Source organism: Protopterus annectens, chromosome 3.part0, assembly GCF_019279795.1.
Source record: "Protopterus annectens isolate FY-2018-M chromosome 3.part0, PAN1.0, whole genome shotgun sequence".
NCBI lineage: Eukaryota > Metazoa > Chordata > Ceratodontiformes > Protopteridae > Protopterus > Protopterus annectens.
In genome coordinates this window covers 754288961-754314808 of record NC_056731.1, presented here as the reverse complement: position 1 = coordinate 754314808, position 25848 = coordinate 754288961, and the positions used below count along the sequence as shown (strand labels likewise).

The 25848-nt window shown below is 39.2% G+C and overlaps 1 protein-coding gene across 1 annotated transcript in view; it reads right to left on the bottom strand.

The window, feature by feature from the left end:
• Positions 1-25848, bottom strand: part of LOC122796926 (collagen alpha-6(VI) chain-like) — a 1619258-nt gene that overhangs the window by 1131984 nt on the left and 461426 nt on the right. The window contains exon 9 of the mRNA XM_044065693.1: positions 24266-24826. Coding sequence (XP_043921628.1) covers positions 24266-24826 — 561 coding nt within the window. The remainder of the gene's footprint in view (positions 1-24265; positions 24827-25848) is intronic.

The following is a 25848-nucleotide window of genomic DNA, read 5'->3' as shown; positions in this document are numbered from 1 at the left end:
ATGTAGGACAAAACTACCCAAAAAAGGATTGTTCCTCACAAAGAAGGACAGGTGGTAACCCTACCCTACTGCAAATTTGATTTTGGACACTCCTCCCAGTCCCATCTAATTTTCTCACTCTACTGAGTACAGTGAGATCATTTGGGATGGGCTACCCCCTTGCTTCTTTGATTATGGAAACTCCTCCCAGTCCCATCTCACCAGCTCATTCTACTGTGTACAGACAGAGTATTTGGGAATTTTCTTAATCTTGATTTATCTTTCTTTTCCTCCCTCTCCACTTAAAAAAAATACACTTTATTCAGCTGCTTGTACTGTAACTGTGTACTTCCTACTTTATTACCTTATTTTGCTTTGCTGCTTGCTCTTAAGTGTTCTAGTTCTTTTATTCTGCTGCATTTATTACTTGCTTGTTAGTAGCCTAATTAAATTTGTCTATTATTCTAAGCCTCTTAGTTTTGGTTTTAGCACTTGGGCTCCAGGCCAATTATTTTACATTTAAGAAGGTTTTTGTGGTCTCCACTCTTGTGGACAAGCCCCTATGAAAACCCTCTCTCCATAATCTGCCCAAGTTTTCAGAACATTATGTATGGTCAGTTCCCACCAGTTTCTCCTGTCAGACTGGTCGACATGGGCATATTGAGACAGTGTAATAACTGCCTCATGTTCACTGACAGCCCTCTTCTCCTAGCACATAATTCTTCTACTTGCGAGAAATGCATCTACAGCAGTAACCTTGAATCCATGCTCTCTCACTCCACACTTAGTACTCCTGACAAAGAAGAGATTCCAAGCACAAACACCACACGGCTCACATCACATAGCTAAACAAAAAACACACACCTATGCAGAGTTCCTCAATAAAAGCTTACCTAAATTGCAGAGACCTCCAAAACACAAACATTCCACACACAACACCAAACATATCACACACAGCAGACAACACACCAGTATCTCACAAACACAACCCATAAGGCATAACAATAAACGAACACAGCCTATACAGCATAACAATAAACCAAACATACTAGTCATTGTCGACTCATTTGTGAAATACACCAATGTCCCCCTCACCAGGCTTGACAAGGAGAAGGTCACGGTCAGTTGTCTGTCAGGTGTCAGAATCCACCACATCATGCATGCACTTAAGTCTCTCCACAACAGGTACAAATCTGAGACAGATACACTCCCCTAGGAGGTTGTAGTCAGCTTTTGAGATGTGCGTTAGCTTGGTTACAGCTGGGGGAGGGTTGGGCATGTCACAGTATGTGTCCCAATGCAGGTATAACCCTAGCCCTAAAGGGTACCTTCACTAAGAATGATACCACAATACCAACAAAAAATAAGTGACTTTAACATTTAGCTTAGTTTCTGGTGTCATTCCAAGGGGATCTAGTATCTGTCTGCTTGGGATGACAAAGCTGACAGACCTCGATGCTTTGCAAGAGATGGCCTCCACCTGTCACCCCTGGGATTCCAGATTCTGGCCAAGGCTCTTGCCTCCCCCATTGTGCCTTTTTAGGCAATGTCCCAAAGACAAATCTTCTAACATAAAAGATCTGTCAAAAAGCAAATTGAAGGTCATGCTGCTTAATGTTAGGAGCCTTAACCTGAAAATGCACTCACTGGAGGCTCTCCTCGCACTGGAAGATGCTGACATCTCTGCAGTCACAGAAAATTGGTTCAAGGCTGCAGAGAGCACCCCTGCCTTACTGGGCTATACCTCATTCCACACATTCTGACCCCATAATGAGGTTGGGAAGACTAAGGATGGTGGACTCTCTGTCTTCAATAAAGACATGCAGACCTTCAAACTAATTTGTCAGCATGACTCACTAGAACTACTGCAGGTGCAACTGACAGTTGGCAAGACACCCATCCAAGTTATAGCCGGCTATAGACCATCTCCATGACTTGGGACACCCACTCCTCCTACCTAGACCTACCTGACTCCATGAAGGTACCATCTAACACCCTGATCCTTGGTGGCTTCACCTACCCCACCATAGACTAGGTGAACTATTCCTGCAGTAATACAGTGACCCAATGATTCCTTGCCTTCATCAATTCTAACACACTAGCCAACTTGTCTCATCCCCCACAAGGGGAGATAACATTCTGGACTTGGTTCTTACCAACATGGGTGACCACTGCACCATTCCCATAGTTCTTCCCTGGTAAGATCAGATCATCAGTCTGTCTCACTCGAAGTTTCTCCCCCACCCAGTCTTCCCCTCAGCCATAACCAACCTAACAAACATCTCAAAAGCTGACTACAACCTCCTACGGGAGGGTATCATTAGCTTCACACCACCGCCCCCCTCAGAGGATGCAGACTACTATGCTGAACAGTATGCCAATGAGGTATACAAGCACCTGTACAACTGCATGGAATCAGCCATACCCAACAAAACTAAAACCTGCTCCTCAAGGAAACACAAACCCATCAGATGGACATCCTCTATCAACAGGCTTTAAAACAAAAGGAAAAAATATATACTACTGCCCTTTCTGGATTTCTCATACCAATTCTACTAAACCTACTACCCTCACATCACAAACTCACCTATTATAATCTACTTCCTACACAATGTCCAGCATGTACAGTTGTTCTCCTAATACTTACCGTTTCCTTTTCCCTCTTCCTGAAACTCTCTTCTCCTCATCCAGCTTGTATACGCCACAAAACCACATTATCAACATCTACATACTTTACCACCCTCTTCAGCTACTCTGCCATCTGGTCTAGTCTGTATGCCACTGATTCAATTTTAGAAACAAAACTGATAATCCTCTCTGTAGAAAAATACTCTTCCTATTAACCCAATTCAAACTCATTTATGTGACCTTAAAAAGATTCTCCATCCAAAATCTCAACCATTCAGTCATAGCCTACTTCAGAGTGTTGATATTCACCCTAACCCTGCCCCTTCTCAATCATCTCAACAAGACCCTAACCTCAATAAAATCTCTATATTTCACCACCATTAATACTCAAAGTATAAGAAACAAAATCCTCATCTACATACATGGCTAAGTCACTATAAACCAGAATTCACAGCCATTACTGAGACCTGGCTAAAACCAGATATAAAGGATACAGAATTTCTTCCCCCAAACTTTTCCTGTCAAAGAATAGATAGACACCATAGAAAAGGAGGAGGCATTGCCCTATTATACCCTAGCACCTTCACAGTGATTCCTTACTCCAAGCCTATTCCTACCTTCTCCACTGCAGGTCTACTAATTTCCCTCCTAAAAGTAAACAACCAAAAAAACTCTGCATTATAGTCATATATATTCCCCCAGGCAACAATATTCCATTTCTTGAGGATATCATTGCCTGGTCCTCAAACAATATAAAAAAAATGAAACAATCATCCTAGGTGATGTCAACATTAACTGGCCAGAAATCTCCAATAGTAACCCCTCCATAGGCATGAATCTTCATACCTATACTCAGCTTATCGCTGATATTACTAGGCCTGATAAAAGAAATAGCAAAGGTTCAATTCTGGATTGGATCATAGTCTCTGACCCTAAAAACTTCTCTACCTCTGGTACACTCCCAGACAGTATAAGTGACCACTCACCAGCATTCACAATAAGGAAGCCCTTGACACTACCAGACATACGCCAATATAGATCCACTCGAGATCTATCCCACTTCGCCCCTACCACATTTAATGACATATTGCACAACACTAACTGGATTCCATTAAAATCTCTCCCCCTTAATGAAGCTGTAGAAACTTTCAACTCAACATTTCTTAGGATCCTTAATACTCTTGCCCCTCTATGGCTAAAAAGAGTCAAAAGTAATCATGATAGATGGCTAACTAAGTCCACTAGGCACATTATGTTCTCTAGGAACAAAGCCTGGAAAACCTGGCAAAAGAACAAGACCGCCTCCAACCTCAAACTTTACAAATAACTTCGCAACCAGGCCAAACAGTTAGTAACCAAAAACAAAAAAGAATACTTCCAAACTCTACAAAACCCAACATAATCACAACTCCAAGAAATTCTGGGGAGCAATCAACTTCCTATTCCATCCTGGAACTAATCACAATCCATCCCCAAACCCTGAAATAACCTCTCCAGAGTTAGCCTCACTCTTTAACTCCTATTTAATAGAAACTATTAATAAACTTACTTCCCCCTTCCCATCTATAAACACAAACCTACCTTACACTACTATACCACAAATCTCATTTACTTCCATACCAACTTCCTCTTTCTCTCCTATACCTACCTCAACCATAAAAAAACTTCTTCACAAACTGAAACATTGCACCAATGCCCCTGACAACCTACCTGCTGAATTCTTACATCTATCAGCCTCCACCATAGCATACCCCATCAGTATCTTCATCAACAGATTCATTCAGGAATCTTGCATGGCAGATATCTGGAAAAAAGCATATAGGTTCATAGGTTCATAGGTAGGTACTAGGCTATCGACCCAAGGGCCTACGTAAGCCTAGCCAACAAGTTTCCCTGGCTTATGTCACCCAAGAAAGTTATTTTCCTGTGTCACTGTTGAGCAGAAACACAGAAGTGATCCCTGGGGTGTATTTCCTATTTCCCATCCACTCATCAAGATTTTTTTTGAAGAGTGCTAATGAAGAACTTTGCTTTATATAGATGGGTAGCCTGTTCCAGAGTATGGGAAGTCTCTGGGATAAGAATCTATCCCTCCAGTATGTCCTGTTTATTGTGGTGACAAGGTTTAGGTCCCTAGAGCGTGTAGCTCGGAGTAATTGGGATTTCGTTAGGTGTAGCATGTCCAACAGCTCTGGGTTTGACATAGCTTTATATGTTAGGCAGAGATCACCTCGGAGTATGTGATATGCTACGGAGTAAAGCTGGAGTTTTTTGAGGCGGTCAGTGTAGGGTATTTGTTTGAGGCCAGTAATCCTCTTTGTGAGGTACTTCTGTGGCCTTTCCAGCTGCTACAGATGTCTTGTGAGGTACATTCCAAAAGGCGCATTGTACTCTATAATGGGTCTAATGAGTGTCGAGTAGAGGGGAACAATGACCTCTTTTTTCCTGGATGAGAACCCTTTTATGATGAGGTGTGCCACGTAGAAGGACTTCCTGACTACTGTGGCAATGTGACTATCAAAGGAGAGACTACTGTCCACCTAGGCCCCAAGGTCTCCTATCACGCATTCGGTGTTAAGTAGATTGCTGCCTATGTGGTAGTTCATGGGTACAGAGTTTTTACCAAAGGGGATGACACTACACTTTTTGGCACTGAGCTTGAGACCATGGCTCTGACACCAGGAATCTGTCTCAGCAAGGCCCTTCTGTAGGATGTCCACATCATTTGGGGACTTGACTATGGCTCCTAGTTTGCAGTAATCTGCGAACTTTATTAACCAGAGACCTTCAGTGTTAACCTGTACTTCAGAGAAGTAGATACCAAACAGGAGAGGTCCCAGGATGGAACCCTGTGGTACTCTACTTGTTACTGCTTTGAGGTCAGATTTGGAGTCTGCAACCTTTACAGTGTGGGTTCTGTCAGTGAGCCAGTTGGCAACCCATCTTGTGATGTAGGGATTTATACCTAGTTTAGTGATGTTATTCCCTCCTTTATGTCCTTCCACTCCATAAAGGAGGGAATAACTCTGACATCTCAAATTTCTGGCCTATTGTTATACTCTCACCCATCTCAAAAATACTTGAAAAGTACATTCAAACTCAGATCCTTAATCACCTGATGACACAACAACTGCTTTCCCCCATCCAACACGGCTTTAGACCAGGCCACAGCACTAACACTGCCCTTATCTCCTTCCTGGACACAGTTATTAGAGCTTGAGACTCTGGATCCTTCATCTCTGCACTCTTTCTTGATTTGTCAAAAGCATTTGACACAGTCCCCCACCCTCTTCTGCTTACCAAACTATCCAACTGAGCATCTCTCCCCCACACTTCAATGGTTTACTGACCACCAATAGGAAACAGTCTATTATTTGGCAGCAATGCTTCTCCCCTTTTATCAATATCAATACTGGGGTACCCCAGGGGTCTATACTGGGTCCCCTTCTTTTCAGTATATTCATCAATGACTTCCACACCTCTCTCTCACACTGCTGTGTAATTCAATATGCAGATGATTCTACTATTATCTGTTCTTCTATATATGCAATGCTATTGCAACAATGTACCCAAGAAGCGTTCACCTCGACTGAATCCTGGATGTCACAGAACCATCTTGCCCTTTATCCTAATGAAACCAATCTCTTAATATTTACTCCAAGTAAATGTAGCTCAGTCAATAGATCTGAACTCTCTGTTCATTCCTAAAATAACACTATCATTGAAGTTGTTCCCAATACAAAACTGCTAGGTGTCATCATTGATGATAACCTTACCTCTGACCTTCATATCCACAATAATATCAGAAAAAAAAAAACATAAAAAACTAGGAGCCTTTTATAGGCACAACTACTTTCTTAATTCCCCTGCAAAAAAGGCTCTTGGCTCATCATTTATGCTTCCATCTCTCTTATATGGTGCCCACATACTCACCAACATCCAGCCTACTCTAAAAACCAACCTTAACTCATGTTACAATAAAATTGCCAAATTTGCTATAAATGCCAAATTCTCCACCCACCACTGCACCACACTGCAGCAACTAGACTGGCTTGAACTCCCTCATCACCTAATATACCTACAACTTATTATTGAACATACACTTATTTACCTCCCAGCAGCCTGCCCATCTCTCACTAGTATACTGACTATCTACCATCCTAATCGTCACCTCAGGTCAGAGAACAAAATGCTGTTAAATATCAACAAACCTAAGCTCTCTGCTGGCCAAATGCTTTACTCTGTTACTGTTTCTAAACTATGGAATGACCTCCCCCTCCACTCAGAGCCATGTTTAATGCTTCTACCTTAAAAAAACCCTTAAACTTCACCTCCCCTCACAGTGGTTATGCACTTGCACCTCTACTAAGAACCACATAACTTGACCCTCTCACTATCTTTCTCCTCTTCTCTCTATAACCACTCTAATCTTTCTTTCTCTCAACCACCCCAACTCATTTTCCACTCATTTTGAGCCTGCAGTACACCTGCATTACCATACTGTTTTTTTCTTCTTCTCTGCTATTTATCTTACTCAGTATTTAATTTAACTTTATCTCATAGTTTCAATTCATGACTATTCCTCACTGTTTGTCTCCAATCCACATTCTATTACTAATCTATTGTAAATAATCATAATGGTCATCTCCAATTTTACCCCTGTCAATAATTTGGTGTATACAATCATAATTTTGCTTTATTTGCTACTGTTATTTTATATATCATGTATCATTGTAACATATTTCTTGTCTGTATGTGTTAAATGTGGATCTTTGCTCCCTGGGCCTCCACGGAAAATGGGTTCTTCTGGCCCAGTGAACTACTTTGGTAATCAAATGTAATAAATAAAATAAATAAATAAATACAATGCTGTCCAAGGATAAAAAGGCACACATTTCTAACCGGAAAACTCCCTCCTTGGCCTCAAGAAGCAAATTAGATCACTAGTGAAAACCTCCAAAGCCAATTATGAAGCGGAACTAGCCTCTGAAACAAAGAGAAACCACAAGGCCTTCTTCAGTTACGTCAGGAACCTCCATGGCAAAGCCCATGGATGTTCGAAATTAGTACTTAATTGTATTGCTTACACTGATCCTGTTGACTTAGCCAACCTTTTAGAAGACAGGTTCAGCGCAAACTTCACTACCCTGTCTCCCTTCAAAGGCCTATTTGAAATCCCTGATACTTGTTCCACACCTCACATCTCCATAGATCAAGTGTTAAAGGCCCTATCCAAGGCAAAGAACACAGCTTCCATAGGACCTGATAGTATCCCAGGCTGTGTTCTGCACATTCCCCAGCAAGAACTAGCTTCGCCACTGAGCATCCTATTCAACTACAGTCTAACTACAGGCTTCATTCTAGCAGAGTAGAGAACTGCCACTGACATCCCCTTGCACAAAAGTGGTGCCAATACTGACCCTGAAAACTATTGCCCCATTAGCCTGACATGTCTGATTTGTAAAACCATGAAGCATATTATTATGTATCTCATAAAGAAGGACATAGGCAATCTCCAAGCACTTGACCCCACCAAGTTCAGATTTGTCAAGGGCAGATCATGCCTGTTGAACCTATTTCACTTCTTTGAGACTGTCTCCAAGACCCTGGATGAGGGAAAGTCAGTACATACAGCTTACCCTGACTTGGTCAAAACCTTTGACACAATCCCCCATTTGGGCATCATCAAAAAGTTAACACAACTTGGAGTAAATCCCTATCTCATCAGATGGGTGGCCAACTGGTTCACCGATAGGACACACAAGGTGAAAATAGGCACCTCCACCGCTGACATCAGACCTGTCAGTAGTGGTGCTCTCCAGGGATCTGTCCTGGGACCCCTATTGTTTGATATCTACTTCTCAGAGGTCCAGGCAAAGACAAATGGTCTGTGGCTGACCAAGTTTGCAGATGGCTGTAAGATGGGGGCTGTCACTGACTCCCCAAATGATGCTAACATACTACAAGAGGGTCTCACAGCAACAAATGACTGGTGCCAAAGTCATGGCCTTCAGTTAAATGCAAAAAAAAATGTATTATCATACCATTCAGCAAAAACATAGTCCCTACTGATTACCACATCAATGGCAATCCACTAAACATACAACCTGTGGTGAGTGACCTGGGTACACAGGTTGACAACAATCTCACATTTGACCATCATGTAGAGACAGTGGTCAGAAAAGCCTTTAACTTGGTTCATTTCACAAATAAAGGGATTGCATCCAGAAAAAAGGAGGTTATTTCCACTTTGTACTCCTCCCTCATTAGACCAATAATTGAATGCAATCCCCCGTTTGGTACATACCTCTCCAAACACCTGCACCAGCTGAAAGGCCACAGAGAATCCATGTCCTCCAATAACTGTTCTATGTGGATAGGCTCAAATCACTATCACTCTACTCGGTATCGTACAGATTGCTCAGAGGTGATCTGTGTCTTGCCTACAAGGCAATCTTCAACGCTGCTGTACTACAGATGCTCCATATCCATAAGTCTAGCTCCTTGGGCATTACCCGCTCAAAAGACTTAAATCTAATATTCAACATTAACAAAGCCTGCTGGAGAGGCAGGTTTGTCTCCCAGAGGCTGCCCCATCTGTGAATTATACTTCCTATGCACATCAAACAGAGTACTTCACTGACCCTCTTCAGGTGCAACCTTGATGTGTGGATGGGAAACTACAAATTTGTCCCAGGGGTTCCACCTGTGTCCTTCACTGATGGGGTGACAGGTGCTGACTGAGGTTTCTTTTTTGTGGATAAACTCTTGGCTAGGCTTGTAAGGGCCCCATAGCCATCAGCCTAGTAACCTCCTATGATCCTATGAGCCTATGATTATTTTGCCTTTGTTGAAACTACCTTCAGTGAGTCAATATAAATCCTCATATCCTTATCAGGATGTATCCCATATAGCTAAGGCTTACTGCATCAGTGATCTATATGAGTAACATCAAATAGTTCATATTTAATGCAGATTTTCATAGTGCTTCTGCTCATCCCCAGGTTACACTGAATCTGACTCTGTAACAAACTCAATCTTATATGAAATTTATAGTGGCTAGCAGATCAAAGCTAAATAAGCCTTTATTGAAAAGAAATAGACTTTGACTAAAGATAAAAATATTGTATAAAATGAAACATCCTCAACAACATTTTTGGCAATATGCTTATCTCAGGTATGCAGATGAGCTGTTCTTGATTTTAACTGGGGGAACATTTCACTTTGCACGATTAAGGAGTTTGTTAACCCTGGAGAAGGTAGTTGTAACTTGTTATTGCAACCTTTCAAAAATGCATACTGGGCAGAATTAATATTTAGTCTCATGGTAAGGAATTTTAAGGAAAATTAAATGAAACTTGCCTGTCCTCAAATCTTAATTACATTTCACTCTATCACTTGTGTGTCATTTGTTCAGCAGGCAAAGAGTAATACTCGAAAGGTTAAAAAAGATACAGCCTAAAGAAAAATAAATACAAATAATAATAATAATGAAAAAACCTTACGAACCTGAGAATGGCACATGAACTCAGTAGCACACAATGGGCAAGAATAGTGTGAGAGACATTTTCGAACAACTCTGGATGAAGAGCAGCTGGCTGTCTCAGGGAACTTTGAGGTGGCAATTGTGTAAAGTCTGTAGGAGTTTAGTGTTGGTAGTGGACTGACTAAGGCCAGAGATACAGTGTGAGTTGACAGAAAGAGACATTAGGGTGCCAGCGGACAGGACAGAGATGAGAAAAGCTGAGGACAGGAGGACATGGATTAAAGTATGGTAAATAAGTACAGACAACTGTGGCGGCACAGACTGAGCTGAAAGGAAGAGAAAGTGTGAAATGCATCTGTAGTAATAAGGGCTAGAAAACTGAAAGCAAGTGTGAAAGGAAAGATGCAAAGAGCATTAACAAGTTATAAAGTGGAGCCAGAGCCAGACTTGGACATATAGAGGGAGACCAGCAGTGAGGTGAACACTGAGGGTCACTCTCCCGATGAGACAGGCAGAAGGCAGGGAGGTATAGAAGGAAGAGCACAAGAAAGAGAGAGATGGAAAGAAATTAGATGTAGTGGGGGGCAGGTAGCACAGACAATGAGAAGTGCTGGGAGCTGGATGTGTAGGGAGATAGTTACAGATAGCAGGAAGTGTCATAAGGCAGGAAGCAAAGCAGATGAAAATCAGTACAGAAATAGAGAAAAAGGTTCTGCTGATTGGAGACTTGGTCAAATAAGGATTAAAAGTATAACCAAGTAAGACAAGGAGAGAACAGATTACAGTGAACCCAGTAAGACTTGAAGGGAGATTGCAAAAGTGATTATCTGGAGTTATCGGGGGAGGGTTGGAGGCATGTTATGGTACATGGAAGTACTAAAGATGTATCAAATGGGACAGCAAGCAAGCTCAGTGAGGCTACAGAAAAAAACGAGAAGAAGAGGTTGGATGCAGGATTCTCAAAAATGTTTACAAGATCAGCTTACACACTGAAAATGAGAAATGTAACGTCACTATCTTTAGCAGTGATAAGGGGCACTGGGAGAGACACCAGCTTCATACAAGAAACAGGCTCCATCTTAATGCAGGATAGGCAGTGATACTGTTGAGATGGAAAAGTAGATCTCAAGAAATATACCATTAAACTATAATGGAAGCAGTGAGGGAATTTCTGAAAAGGGTTATATATTTAGGTAGTAGATTAAAAACAGATGCAGAACATATTAGAGGAACAAACTAGAATGATTTGAACATGGCTGTATACAACTGTCCAATATAAAGAGTCTGGCTAGGAAGATGAGGAAACTGCAAGCAGTGATGCAGGAGGGGAGGGTGGACATTGCTGAAATTATATAAACATGGAGTAATGGGTGTAACATGGCAGCTTCTATGTTTAAGTTCATGAATGGCAGAAAAGGGAGTCAGAAAAATGGGCAATTCCCTCCTATAATCTTACAGACAAATAAACTCAAGTCCAGTTTTACATCTATCTCAAAGACTTGACCTCTTATTCCAAGTTTCAAAACCAGCTAAAACACATCTTTTTGAACAGGCCAAATGCATTTGCATCACTTCAGACTCCATCACCTAACTTCCAACAGTTTTCAATCACCCTCCCTCTACAGCTGTCATTGTACCTGAGAGTTGTTAAAGATCCACCATTTTAGCCCCTTCACCTTCATTTTATATCCTCCTTCACCAGCCCCTTTTTTGTATGCATCAGTATCCTACAGAATGCCTTTGTCAGCCATTATTACCTTATGTATTGTAAATACAGTGTACATAAGATTTACAGCAGTTTTATGTACTCTACATAATACATAGTTTATTGTTTTTCTTTCACTATGGAATAATTTATGTCTATTTTATTACTGTTACTTTATTTTGGAGTTGTACCTGAAATTGGCCTGTTTCTATCAATTACCTATCCCACTTTTAAAAAACTAAATAAATAAAGTAACACCCTATAGGAAATATAAGGTCTGCAGAAGAAGAAAATTACTTGCCCAAGAATGGGGAAAGGCAGCATACAGGGTCAGAACCTTAGTTAAGTACTCTAGCAGTTGAAACAGAAGAAGGGGAGAGCTCATGGATTGACACAATGTGTCATCCTCAAACATTTATTTATTTATTTATTTTACATTTGTTGACGGATGAGAGACTGAAGGAAAGAATACAACAGTGGGGGTAGGAGGAAGATGGCAATGCTCAGGAGACATCTGAATCTGACAGGAGAAAGTAATGAAATTCTGAGCTTCAGGGAGGAGAGGGAACAGGGCATTTTTGAAGTCTTGGACTATATGAGGTCCAGCCATAATGTGCACAACAGTACTGCAAAGCATATAAGGGATATCCAGGTTTAGGCAATATTATTTAACACTGAGCATGTTACTGTGTGGTTTAGAGTTTGGAGAAAGATAAGAATATGAAGACAATAGTGTACAATCATGCCACTGTGTGGGCTGGAGTTTTGGAAGGGTAAGAATATAAAGGCAGCATGTATAATCATGCCACTGTGTAATTTAGTGCTGGGAGAGGGTAAGCATATAAGGACAGTGATGTAGAATTACACCACTGTGTGGTTTACTGTTGGTGGAGGGTAAGAATATAAAGAGAATAGTATAAAATCATGCCACTGTGTGATTTAGTTTTGAGGGATGGTAAGAATATAAAGACAATGAGGTAGAATTCACCACTTTGTGGTTTACTGTTGAGGAAAGGTAAGAATATAAACACAATGGTGTAGAATCATGCCACTGTGTGGTTTAGTGCTGAGGGATGGTAAGAATATAAGGACAATGGTGTAGAATCATGCCACTGTGTGGTTTAGTGTTGGGGAAAATTAAGAATATAAAGACAAAGGTGCGGAATAATGCCATTGTGTGGTTTGGTGTTGGGGGAGGGTAGGAATATAAAGACAATGGTGGATAATCATGCCACTGTGTGGTTTAGTGTTGGGGAAAATTAAGAATATAAAGACAAAGGTGTAGAATAATGCCATTGTGTGGTTTGGTGTTGAGGGAGTGTAGGAATATAAAGACAATGGTGGATAATCATGCCACTGTGTGGTTTAGTGTAGGGTGAGGGTAAGAATATAAAGACAATGCTGTAAAATCATGCCACTATGTTGCTTGGTGTTGAAGGATTGTAAGAATATAAGGACAATGGTGTAGAATCATGCCACTGCATGGTTTAGTGTTGGGGGTAAGAATATAAAGTCAGTCATGTAGAATCATGCTACTGTGTGGTTTATTGTTGAGGGAGGGTAAGAATATAAAGACAGTGGTGTAGAATTTTAGGAGGAAGGATTATGCTATTCTGTGGGAGAGGATCAAGATGACTTAACATGGGGGAAAAAATGGAGTAAACAAGCTATGGAAATGGGTCAGAGATGGAATACTCGGTGGGGGGGTTATGTACAAGTGTGTGAGAAAGAAGCAAACAAAAGTATAGAAGGCTGATTTCTCTACATAGTGATGTGAAGCTAGTAATTAGGGCAAAATACAGGGTCTAGAAGACGTGGAAAGCATGTGGTGGCAAGGTAGATAAGGCACAGTACAATGAAGGTAGCGGAAGAGCAATAGAGATGATTAGGACAGTAAATATGAAAGTTAAGTGAGAGTTATAAAAATGGATCAAGAAAGGACAAGTGGACTTTTTAGGTATATGGCAGAAATGGGTGCAAATGGCCAGACTGAGCAAAGATGGGAGGAAGAACACAGAAGTCAGAGAATAAGAGGTACTAAATGAATATTTTGCTTCAGTTAGAAGAAACCTTGGAAGGACTCAAGCTGCAATGAGAACAGTGGACAAACAACAGGGTAGATATGGAGGATATGAAGAGGGAAAGAAGGCAAAGCACAAGGCCATGTGTGCTGTCTCTGGTAACTCCTCTGAAGAAGATCACCACCATAGTATACACTGACCAGTGTAAAAGTACCAGGGGACGACACGACAGCAAATATGGTACACATTTACAGGGAGAGCAGCAGAAAGAAATCTGGGCAACTACAGATCTATTAACTTAATAGCCATCTTCAAGGCAGGCATGCAGACAATCCATAGTGGCATTTCCAGAAGACAACAATTACCAGGACAGCAATCAATCAAGTTTGTGGCCGAGCCACTCCTGATTAAGTTTTACATTTGTGTTGCACATGAATTTACCAGACGAGTACCAGTGTACAAGGCATATCTGGCCTTATGTAAGGTCTTTCACTCACAGACAGGCAGCTGATAAAAAGGTGGGGATGCTGGCAGAACAGTAACTGAGGAACTGGATTGCTATATAGCTGAATGATAATTCAGAGAGAGGCTTGTGGTGAGAAGGACAGCAACACAAGTTACAAACGTGATCGAGTACTGTTAGAGTCTCTCCTGTGTCTTTATCTCAGACATAATGAGTTAATTAGAGATTAACCTTCTTTCTGCTGGCACAAAGATGGGTATATCAGTGGCAGATAGAGTGAAGACCCTAGAGAAGGATTTATAAAGGCTTCCCAAGTGGTCAGAAAGGTAGGAAATTGAGGTTCAGTACCAACAAATTTAAACTGCTGTACTTGAGTCATAGCAACGATGGTGTGAAGTATCAGCTACTTCCTGATGTTATGCCCTTTAACCCAATTTTAAAAGTGTCCATTCAATGATTTTTAGAACCCACTTCCTTTTTTAAATGTAAATATTGGTTTTGAAATTTTGTAATACATAGTACTGCTAATCAGAGCAAAATGAGATTGGAAAATTGTTAACCCATTCTTTTAAATAAAGTTTAAAATGCTAGAAGGTTGATTGCTGCTAAATTGACATTCTGTGTCTGCCAGAAGTAGTCTAGAGTTTTGTTGACATCACTAAAAAGGGTCACAGTGGGACAGCAGCATTGCACAACATTTTTTTTTAATTAAAATCAATCAAACCCATTTGAATGGTTGGATGATGTATTATAATGATGCAACACTTCAGGGTTTGCTGTTGTCATCATGATCAATTTGCTTCATGATGTCATACCAAGAAGTTTGAAAGTTGCTCAGGTCAGATGTTTGCAGGATACTGTATTTCAGCATAATATAGTATCTGTTTTCTCTTACCACCCAAAGTCAATCCATCTTCTTTTCAAGCTCCTTATCCCCAAACTATTGCCATGTTCAAGCAAAACTGAAAACCAGCCACTGTTTTTCTACATAGCAACAGATCCGTAGCTAGGGTGGGGTAAAGGGGATATGATCAGCAATGTGAGTGTGTCAGTGGGTGGCTGGCTGTGTATAAGTAACGTTCATCGGTGCAGTTCAGAAAAATGGAGGAGCTTTTTACTTTTATTAATTTATTTACTGCTTTCTTTATTTATTGCTTTGGTCCTCCAGTAAAACCAAAGAAAGGTATTGCTTAGAATTTCAGTACTATTCTAAACTTCAAACATTATGTTGCATACTATGAGAGCTCTGGGTCTTAAATGGAAAGGGTCCCTAGACCAGCCCACATACCTGGTTAACAATATGTAATAGAGTGTACCTCTCAACCTGTTAGAGCAAGAAATCTGGACAAAGGCACAAATAATGGGGGGGGGGGGGGGGTTAAAGGCCCAAAAATAGAGACTTTTTTTAAATATTACTCTTAGAAACATAGAACATTGATAGAATAACATGTTTTGCATTAACATAAACTTCCTGATAATCATGAAGTCTGAAACTCAAATGTCTGTCATTATTTTCTGATTCAGTCTTCAATACTTTGCCAATGATTTGTCAAAAAAATATAATTTTATAAGCAACAGACCAAAATTATGAGGCAAAAATCTTTATATTCTGTGAAAATCTGTACAGTTGAGAGGTATGATTGTGTCCCTGATTTGTGCCTTTATTCCTCATTAGTTTTGGCTTTGAAAGCAGCTCTTTAGCTAAGAGGCCAGAGAGCTTTTGTATTTAAAACAACTTCATATGATATTATACTGACCTTTAGTTTAGCAATTTATAGCAGGCAGGTTATAATATAAATGCACAAAATTCATGATTTCTGAATCTTCTACATAAGATTTCATAACAGTGATCCTTGTATGCGGCATCATTATTGAAATATATTTTAATAAGTATGATTAATTTAATAATAAGGAATTGTTGATCATAAAACATTCGAGCTGTGAATTTTTAAAAAAAAAATATCTAATTACAATATCTCAGATCTAGCATCTGCTTATATTTTGAATCCTTCTGAAATTCTGTTTTTTTTTTTTTTTTTTTTAACTTGTGTTACTGAGTGATGGGATCCCACAATTTTCTTGGAAGCAGGAGGGGTTATGCTGTTAGATGCGTAAATATCATACAAATTATTTTGTAGATTTTTGGCCAGATGTACCTACTTTTCAAAAGCCTTTTTTCAAGATTTTAATGTCTACAGGTTGAGAGCTATGCATGGAACCGATGGCAGAAGAGCAGAAAAAATATCTGTGGACTGATCATGACTGGACCACTGGACACAGAGTGAGAGAGAGAGGACTTTGCTAGCAAAAGAGATAATCATGGGGTTTATCCTCAGGGATTATACTCCAGAAGCAAAGCATTATTGTTTTGAATATACAAGACCCTGGTCAAACCACACCTTAAGTACTCTGTACAGTTATGGGTCATACTATGCCTTAAAGGGTCCCGTACAGTTTGCCTAATGGCCATTTCTCTGAAACTGAAATGGCCCGTGCTACATCTTGAAAGTGCATTTTGCCGAAAAAGCACTTTCATGCAAGTATGCTAACAGGTAAAAGGAATCATAGGGGAATGGCTGTTGCTGAGATTTTAGTACAGTGAGGATAAGGGAATATTCCCTTTTCTCCACTGTAGTGCGATCTTGGAGTGAGAATATAAAAGTAGGGGGGTGTGGGTGCCACAGCCCCCCACATGGGGGTGCAGGAGGGCTTGCCCCCCTGCATAAACATTTGTTTTGTATTTTCGTGTGTTTTTTTTTCTTTTCTTTCTAGTGTTTCTGAGGGACTTTAGCGAAAGTGCTTTTTCGGCCAAACGCACTTTCGCTAAAGTGGATTCGGTGATTTGTTTTCGGACAATTGAACTTTCGTTCAATTGTCCTAGAGCTGCCTTATGTACAGTATGCAGTTTTAGAAACCACATGAGGAAATGGATAGCAGGCAGCCAGAAAGAACCTTAAGAATTGCAATATAAAGTTATGTGGGATGGAGGAGAAGGGATGCAACTGAAGAAAGGAGGAGCTAGAAGTCCTCTTATCTGATAACTGAAAATATAAATAAAAGATGCAGCATTTGAAGGATATAACAACTTTTATTACAAAAGTGCCTCCAGTTAGCGCCTTCATCTCCTTACAACTCACTCAGAGACTTCTTCAGACTGAGGCTATAATACTTCATGTAACACATAAATACACATTTACAACCCTCACATGATACTATCACATGATACCAATAAAAACAATGACAACTACTAAAACCACATTTCAGTGTTTTAACCCTTTCCTTCTCAAATACATCACAAATTCCTCTCTATTGTTTAGCCCTGGTGGGAAACATGCATTTAGCCTCACTTGCCAGCAATATTCTAGCCAGCCTAACTCTTCTGCTACATTTATAATATTACTATTATTTTTAAAACTTCTAACACTAAACATTTAACTTTTTTTCTACATTTTTTCCCTATATGATGTTTACGCTTAGCATTTCTTACATTCCCCACTGGTAATAGCATACTTATGTTCATAGATCCTTCTATATCGTTCCTTCGTTGTTCTTCCCACATAGAAGGATCTGCAGTCGAAGCACACTAGTAAATAAATAACATTCTTGGCTTTACAAGTGAACATTCCTGGCACTTTTACTTTAAAATTTCCCACCTCCAGTTCATTGGATTCAGTATATAATTATTGACAGAAGTTACAATTAAAGCATTTAACCATTCCCTCTTATTAATGGTATAGACCTATTTAATTTGCTTTGAAAGAAGTAATTTATAATTTTTAGCTCTTTTTTGCACAAACTTGGGTTCTAAACCTATCTTGTGTATGATTTCACTATCAAGAGCCTTATCTAGTAACCTGTTTCACACGTGCAGGTGAGCTGATTGTTTAGATGTTAGGGAAGAACTTCATATTTTTATGGAGGTTGTTTGTAGCAGAAGAATAAGTCAATACATTTCCATAAGCTTCATTGGAATGTGTTCCACACATCAGCCACCCCTGTGGAAAAATGATATCCCACTCTAAGACGTTAGTGTTGTCTTTCACCTTCGTCACATCTCAGAGTATTTTTATCTTTCCATTGTGGGCAGAATATTCTTTCCCATTGATTATCTCATGTGCTGCACTCCCACTTAACCACAGTGTTATTATGGAAGGGACCAGTGCTTCATCCCCCATATTACTGACACACTTAAATTATGTCTGCATCGTTACCCACTGCATAAGCCCCCAAGGAACGCAGAAAGCCTGTCATCTCATGACTGACATGTTCCCTGGTTAAGCATGAAGGCTGGCAGGTGGGCTTTTAACCCCCATAGGGCATGATGTGGAAGAATGATAAGAGCTTGTGAAAATAATGACTCCAGACAACCAGCTTTATGCACATGATTCTGCATTTACAATGTGACTGTTGTGAAAGCAGTGACTGGATGAGAAGCCGTAGATTATCTTAACAAGTATATTTCTATGGCTGCTCTTGTGTTTGTCATTTCCCTGGTTGTTGAGTCACACATAATCACAAAGTTTAAAGTGAAGCACAAATCAGTGAGTGATATCAAATGAAAGATTTAATAGGGTAGCTAGGACTTGATCCCCCATAGGACACATGGAAGTACTTGCTAAAGAATTCCACAGAATTTCACTGGGTTAGTCTCACTGAGATACTTTGGATATTGCATGATACAACGATGTGTGTGGGTAGTGATCAATAATATATTCAAAAAAGTATCTCAGAAGAGCAATTGGGGTGGCATGCATATCAGTTGTCTATAATTTAATGACAGAAATTCAGAAGAGCAGTTGATGTAGGGTAGCCATAAACAAGGTAGCTGAGGAGTCTCTGCACATTAAATGCAAATCTGTGTCACCAGACAGTTGTAAGGCAGACATCTTGTTTTAAAGGACAGGAAAAGCAAGATCATCATAATTAGTGCTTTGTAAAGAGCTGACCTTATCAAGAGTACACTACAGTGATTTAAACAGCAATGGTTCTGTGTTTGAAAATGCCACTGTCTTTATTCTGCATCACCTCCATCTATGGTAGCACAGAAAAGGGATCAGTAAGAAGTCCATACACTTTGACCTGTAGGAACACGTGTTAGGCAGAAATTTTTTTTAAAAATGAAAAATTTTTTAAGCCCCAACCATCAAGCTTCCTGCGACTAGATCAACGATGGTGTGAAGTATCAGCTACTTCCTGATGTTATGCCCTTTAACCCAATTTTAAAAGTGTCCATTCAATGATTTTTAGAACCCACTTCCTTTTTTAAATGTAAATATTGGTTTTGAAATTTTGTAATACATAGTACTGCTAATCAGAGCAAAATGAGATTGGAAAATTGTTAACCCATTCTTTTAAATAAAGTTTAAAATGCTAGAAGGTTGATTGCTGCTAAATTGACATTCTGTGTCTGCCAGAAGTAGTCTAGAGTTTTGTTGACATCACTAAAAAGGGTCACAGTGGGACAGCAGCATTGCACAACATTTTTTTTTAATTAAAATCAATCAAACCCATTTGAATGGTTGGATGATGTATTATAATGATGCAACACTTCAGGGTTTGCTGTTGTCATCATGATCAATTTGCTTCATGATGTCATACCAAGAAGTTTGAAAGTTGCTCAGGTCAGATGTTTGCAGGATACTGTATTTCAGCATAATATAGTATCTGTTTTCTCTTACCACCCAAAGTCAATCCATCTTCTTTTCAAGCTCCTTATCCCCAAACTATTGCCATGTTCAAGCAAAACTGAAAACCAGCCACTGTTTTTCTACATAGCAACAGATCCGTAGCTAGGGTGGGGTAAAGGGGATATGATCAGCAATGTGAGTGTGTCAGTGGGTGGCTGGCTGTGTATAAGTAACGTTCATCGGTGCAGTTCAGAAAAATGGAGGAGCTTTTTACTTTTATTAATTTATTTACTGCTTTCTTTATTTATTGCTTTGGTCCTCCAGTAAAACCAAAGAAAGGTATTGCTTAGAATTTCAGTACTATTCTAAACTTCAAACATTATGTTGCATACTATGAGAGCTCTGGGTCTTAAATGGAAAGGGTCCCTAGACCAGCCCACATACCTGGTTAACAATATGTAATAGAGTGTACCTCTCAACCTGTTAGAGCAAGAAATCTGGACAAAGGCACAAATAATGGGGGGGGGGGGGGGTTAAAGGCCCAAAAATAGAGACTTTTTTTTTTTAAATATTACTCTTAGAAACATAGAACATTGATAGAATAACATGTTTTGCATTAACATAAACTTCCTGATAATCATGAAGTCTGAAACTCAAATGTCTGTCATTATTTTCTGATTCAGTCTTCAATACTTTGCCAATGATTTGTCAAAAAAATATAATTTTATAAGCAACAGACCAAAATTATGAGGCAAAAATCTTTATATTCTGTGAAAATCTGTACAGTTGAGAGGTATGATTGTGTCCCTGATTTGTGCCTTTATTCCTCATTAGTTTTGGCTTTGAAAGCAGCTCTTTAGCTAAGAGGCCAGAGAGCTTTTGTATTTAAAACAACTTCATATGATATTATACTGACCTTTAGTTTAGCAATTTATAGCAGGCAGGTTATAATATAAATGCACAAAATTCATGATTTCTGAATCTTCTACATAAGATTTCATAACAGTGATCCTTGTATGCATCATTATTGAAATATATTTTAATAAGTATGATTAATTTAATAATAAGGAATTGTTGATCATAAAACATTCGAGCTGTGAATTTTAAAAAAATATCTAATTACAATATCTCAGATCTAGCATCTGCTTATATTTTGAATCCTTCTGAAATTCTGTTTTTTTTTTTTTTTTTTTTTAACTTGTGTTACTGAGTGATGGGATCCCACAATTTTCTTGGAAGCAGGAGGGGTTATGCTGTTAGATGCGTAAATATCATACAAATTATTTTGTAGATTTTTGGCCAGATGTACCTACTTTTCAAAAGCCTTTTTTCAAGATTTTAATGTCTACAGGTTGAGAGCTATGCATGGAACCGATGGCAGAAGAGCAGAAAAAATATCTGTGGACTGATCATGACTGGACCACTGGACACAGAGTGAGAGAGAGAGGACTTTGCTAGCAAAAGAGATAATCATGGGGTTTATCCTCAGGGATTATACTCCAGAAGCAAAGCATTATTGTTTTGAATATACAAGACCCTGGTCAAACCACACCTTAAGTACTCTGTACAGTTATGGGTCATACTATGCCTTAAAGGGTCCCGTACAGTTTGCCTAATGGCCATTTCTCTGAAACTGAAATGGCCCGTGCTACATGCGCGAAAGTGCATTTTGCCGAAAAAGCACTTTCATGCAAGTATGCTAACAGGTAAAAGGAATCATAGGGGAATGGCTGTTGCTGAGATTTTAGTACAGTGAGGATAAGGGAATATTCCCTTTTCTCCACTGTAGTGCGATCTTGGAGTGAGAATATAAAAGTAGGGGGGTGTGGGTGCCACAGCCCCCCACATGGGGGTGCAGGAGGGCTTGCCCCCCTGCATAAACATTTGTTTTGTATTTTCGTGTGTTTTTTTTTCTTTTCTTTCTAGTGTTTCTGAGGGACTTTAGCGAAAGTGCTTTTTCGGCCAAACGCACTTTCGCTAAAGTGGATTCGGTGATTTGTTTTCGGACAATTGAACTTTCGTTCAATTGTCCTAGAGCTGCCTTATGTACAGTATGCAGTTTTAGAAACCACATGAGGAAATGGATAGCAGGCAGCCAGAAAGAACCTTAAGAATTGCAATATAAAGTTATGTGGGATGGAGGAGAAGGGATGCAACTGAAGAAAGGAGGAGCTAGAAGTCCTCTTATCTGATAACTGAAAATATAAATAAAAGATGCAGCATTTGAAGGATATAACAACTTTTATTACAAAAGTGCCTCCAGTTAGCGCCTTCATCTCCTTACAACTCACTCAGAGACTTCTTCAGACTGAGGCTATAATACTTCATGTAACACATAAATACACATTTACAACCCTCACATGATACTATCACATGATACCAATAAAAACAATGACAACTACTAAAACCACATTTCAGTGTTTTAACCCTTTCCTTCTCAAATACATCACAAATTCCTCTCTATTGTTTAGCCCTGGTGGGAAACATGCATTTAGCCTCACTTGCCAGCAATATTCTAGCCAGCCTAACTCTTCTGCTACATTTATAATATTACTATTATTTTTAAAACTTCTAACACTAAACATTTAACTTTTTTTCTACATTTTTTCCCTATATGATGTTTACGCTTAGCATTTCTTACATTCCCCACTGGTAATAGCATACTTATGTTCATAGATCCTTCTATATCGTTCCTTCGTTGTTCTTCCCACATAGAAGGATCTGCAGTCGAAGCACACTAGTAAATAAATAACATTCTTGGCTTTACAAGTGAACATTCCTGGCACTTTTACTTTAAAATTTCCCACCTCCAGTTCATTGGATTCAGTATATAATTATTGACAGAAGTTACAATTAAAGCATTTAACCATTCCCTCTTATTAATGGTATAGACCTATTTAATTTGCTTTGAAAGAAGTAATTTATAATTTTAGCTCTTTTGCACAAACTTGGGTTCTAAACCTATCTTGTGTATGATTTCACTATCAAGAGCCTTATCTAGTAACCTGTTTCACACGTGCAGGTGAGCTGATTGTTTAGATGTTAGGGAAGAACTTCATATTTTTATGGAGGTTGTTTGTAGCAGAAGAATAAGTCAATACATTTCCATAAGCTTCATTGGAATGTGTTCCACACATCAGCCACCCCTGTGGAAAAATGATATCCCACTCTAAGACGTTAGTGTTGTCTTTCACCTTCGTCACATCTCAGAGTATTTTTATCTTTCCATTGTGGGCAGAATATTCTTTCCCATTGATTATCTCATGTGCTGCGCTCCCACTTAACCACAGTGTTATTATGGAAGGGACCAGTGCTTCATCCCCCATATTACTGACACACTTAAATTATGTCTGCATCGTTACCCACTGCATAAGCCCCCAAGGAACGCAGAAAGCCTGTCATCTCATGACTGACATGTTCCCTGGTTAAGCATGAAGGCTGGCAGGTGGGCTTTTAACCCCCATAGGGCATGATGTGGAAGAATGATAAGAGCTTGTGAAAATAATGACTCCAGACAACCAGCTTTATGCACATGATTCTGCATTTACAATGTGACTGTTGTGAAAGCAGTGACTGGATGAGAAGCCGTAGATTATCTTAACAAGTATATTTCTATGGCTGCTCTTGTGTTTGTCATTTCCCTGGTTGTTGAGTCACACATAATCACAAAGTTTAAAGTGAAGCACAAATCAGTGAGTGATATCAAATGAAAGATTTAATAGGGTAGCTAGGACTTGATCCCCCATAGGACACATGGAAGTACTTGCTAAAGAATTCCACAGAATTTCACTGGGTTAGTCTCACTGAGATACTTTGGATATTGCATGATACAACGATGTGTGTGGGTAGTGATCAATAATATATTCAAAAAAGTATCTCAGAAGAGCAATTGGGGTGGCATGCATATCAGTTGTCTATAATTTAATGACAGAAATTCAGAAGAGCAGTTGATGTAGGGTAGCCATAAACAAGGTAGCTGAGGAGTCTCTGCACATTAAATGCAAATCTGTGTCACCAGACAGTTGTAAGGCAGCCATCTTGTTTTAAAGGACAGGAAAAGCAAGATGATCATAATTAGTGCTTTGTAAAGAGCTGACCTTATCAAGAGTACACTACAGTGATTTAAACAGCAATGTTTCTGTGTTTGAAAATGCCACTGTCTTTATTCTGCATCACCTCCATCTATGGTAGCACAGAAAAGTGGATCAGTAAGAAGTCCATACACTGTGACCTGTAAGGCAGAAATCACTGAATAAGCTCACATCAAGCTCCTTCAGAATTATAAAAATACATCAAGCATCACACTTTCTCATTATTGTATTATATCTAAACAGTTTTCTACATAACACCACTTACTTTCATCTGTTGTGCACATACTAAGCAGAATAGGCCGTGTCAAGTAATTAAGGTCATCAGCACGCCCTGTATAAAATGTTCTTAATCTGTTGCCACTGAGTTGTTGAAGCTGTGTAATATCTGCATCACCAGCTCCAACAGAAATAATATTTATTCCTTGTTTTTGAAGAGCCTCGGCAGGAAGAGCATATTCATCGCTGGCTTTACTGTGTGTAACTATAATGAGATATTGGTAAAAATGTGGGCGTCCCCCATTTGCTTTGTCAAAATATGCAGAAACTCTTTTAAGTGCTTCTCCTATGTTAATGTTACCATCCGTCTGTTTTTTAAGATTTTCAATTTTCTCTAGGATTTCAGTCCTGTCGAAGGACTGGTTCAGTCGAAGCACAACCTGTGCCTGAGAACTAAACTGTATTAACCCAACTTGAATGGCATCTTGGCTAATATTAGATTCATCCACTAGTGATTTTATCAGTGTTCTCATATTTATGAACTCAGCAGTATCAATGTCTCCTGAACTTTCCAGTAAAAAGATAACATCTGCTTCCATAATCTTGCAGACTGTCAAAATACAAGGGAAATGTATTAGGTCTTTGTACAGATTCTCTTTACATATTCTTGTTCAGACTACATCCATGGCAATTAATGCAATGTGCTAACAATAAACAGAACAACAATGTTACATAGTTTACATGCTGGTATGAAAATATTTAGTTAGGACTTTTATATTTAGTCACATTGCAAGCTTTCTCCATTAGGTATCCATAAAACATAATGTAGATTTGATATGTTAATTAAACGCACACACACACACACACACACACACACACACACACACACACACACACACACACATACACACAGACACACACATACTGGGATTCATAGGGATAAGGATGCACTGAGTGGCTGAGTAAAATTTGTGCCACTTAACTGGAATGAATATATACATAATATATGAGCAGTAACAATCTATCAGTGAGCAGCTAGCCATATACTGATGTAGATATCACAGTAAAGGTTAAAAAGCCACAAAGCCAGCCAAAATTGAGCAGGGAAAGCAAGATGATGTGTAGTGAGGTAGTAGCCATATGCCAGCAAGCACAAATTTTATAAGCTGAAGGCAGCAAACAACAAGCTGTTGGATACTGGAGATGGCTGTGGGCAAGCGACACACACAGTTAAGCTGTAGCACAATTTAGATATCTGCTGTCAGCTGTCTGGTCACCTGTACACTTATTGGTTCCATGAAAGGGGAGGGATGCAGAGTATAAAACAGAAAGAAATAGTTGAGTGTAGGAAACAGAGGTACAAAGAAGAGAAACAAAAAGGAAAAGCAGCCGGAAAGAAGAAAGGAAAGTTTTTGTGGGTACCCCCTTTTACATACATACACACACACACACACACAAACACACACACACACACACACATATATATATATATATATATATATATATATATATATATATATGTATATATATATATATATATATATATATATATATATATATATATATATATATATATATATATATATATATATATATAATTTGTTGACTAGGGAAGTCTGTCTGGGTACAAAG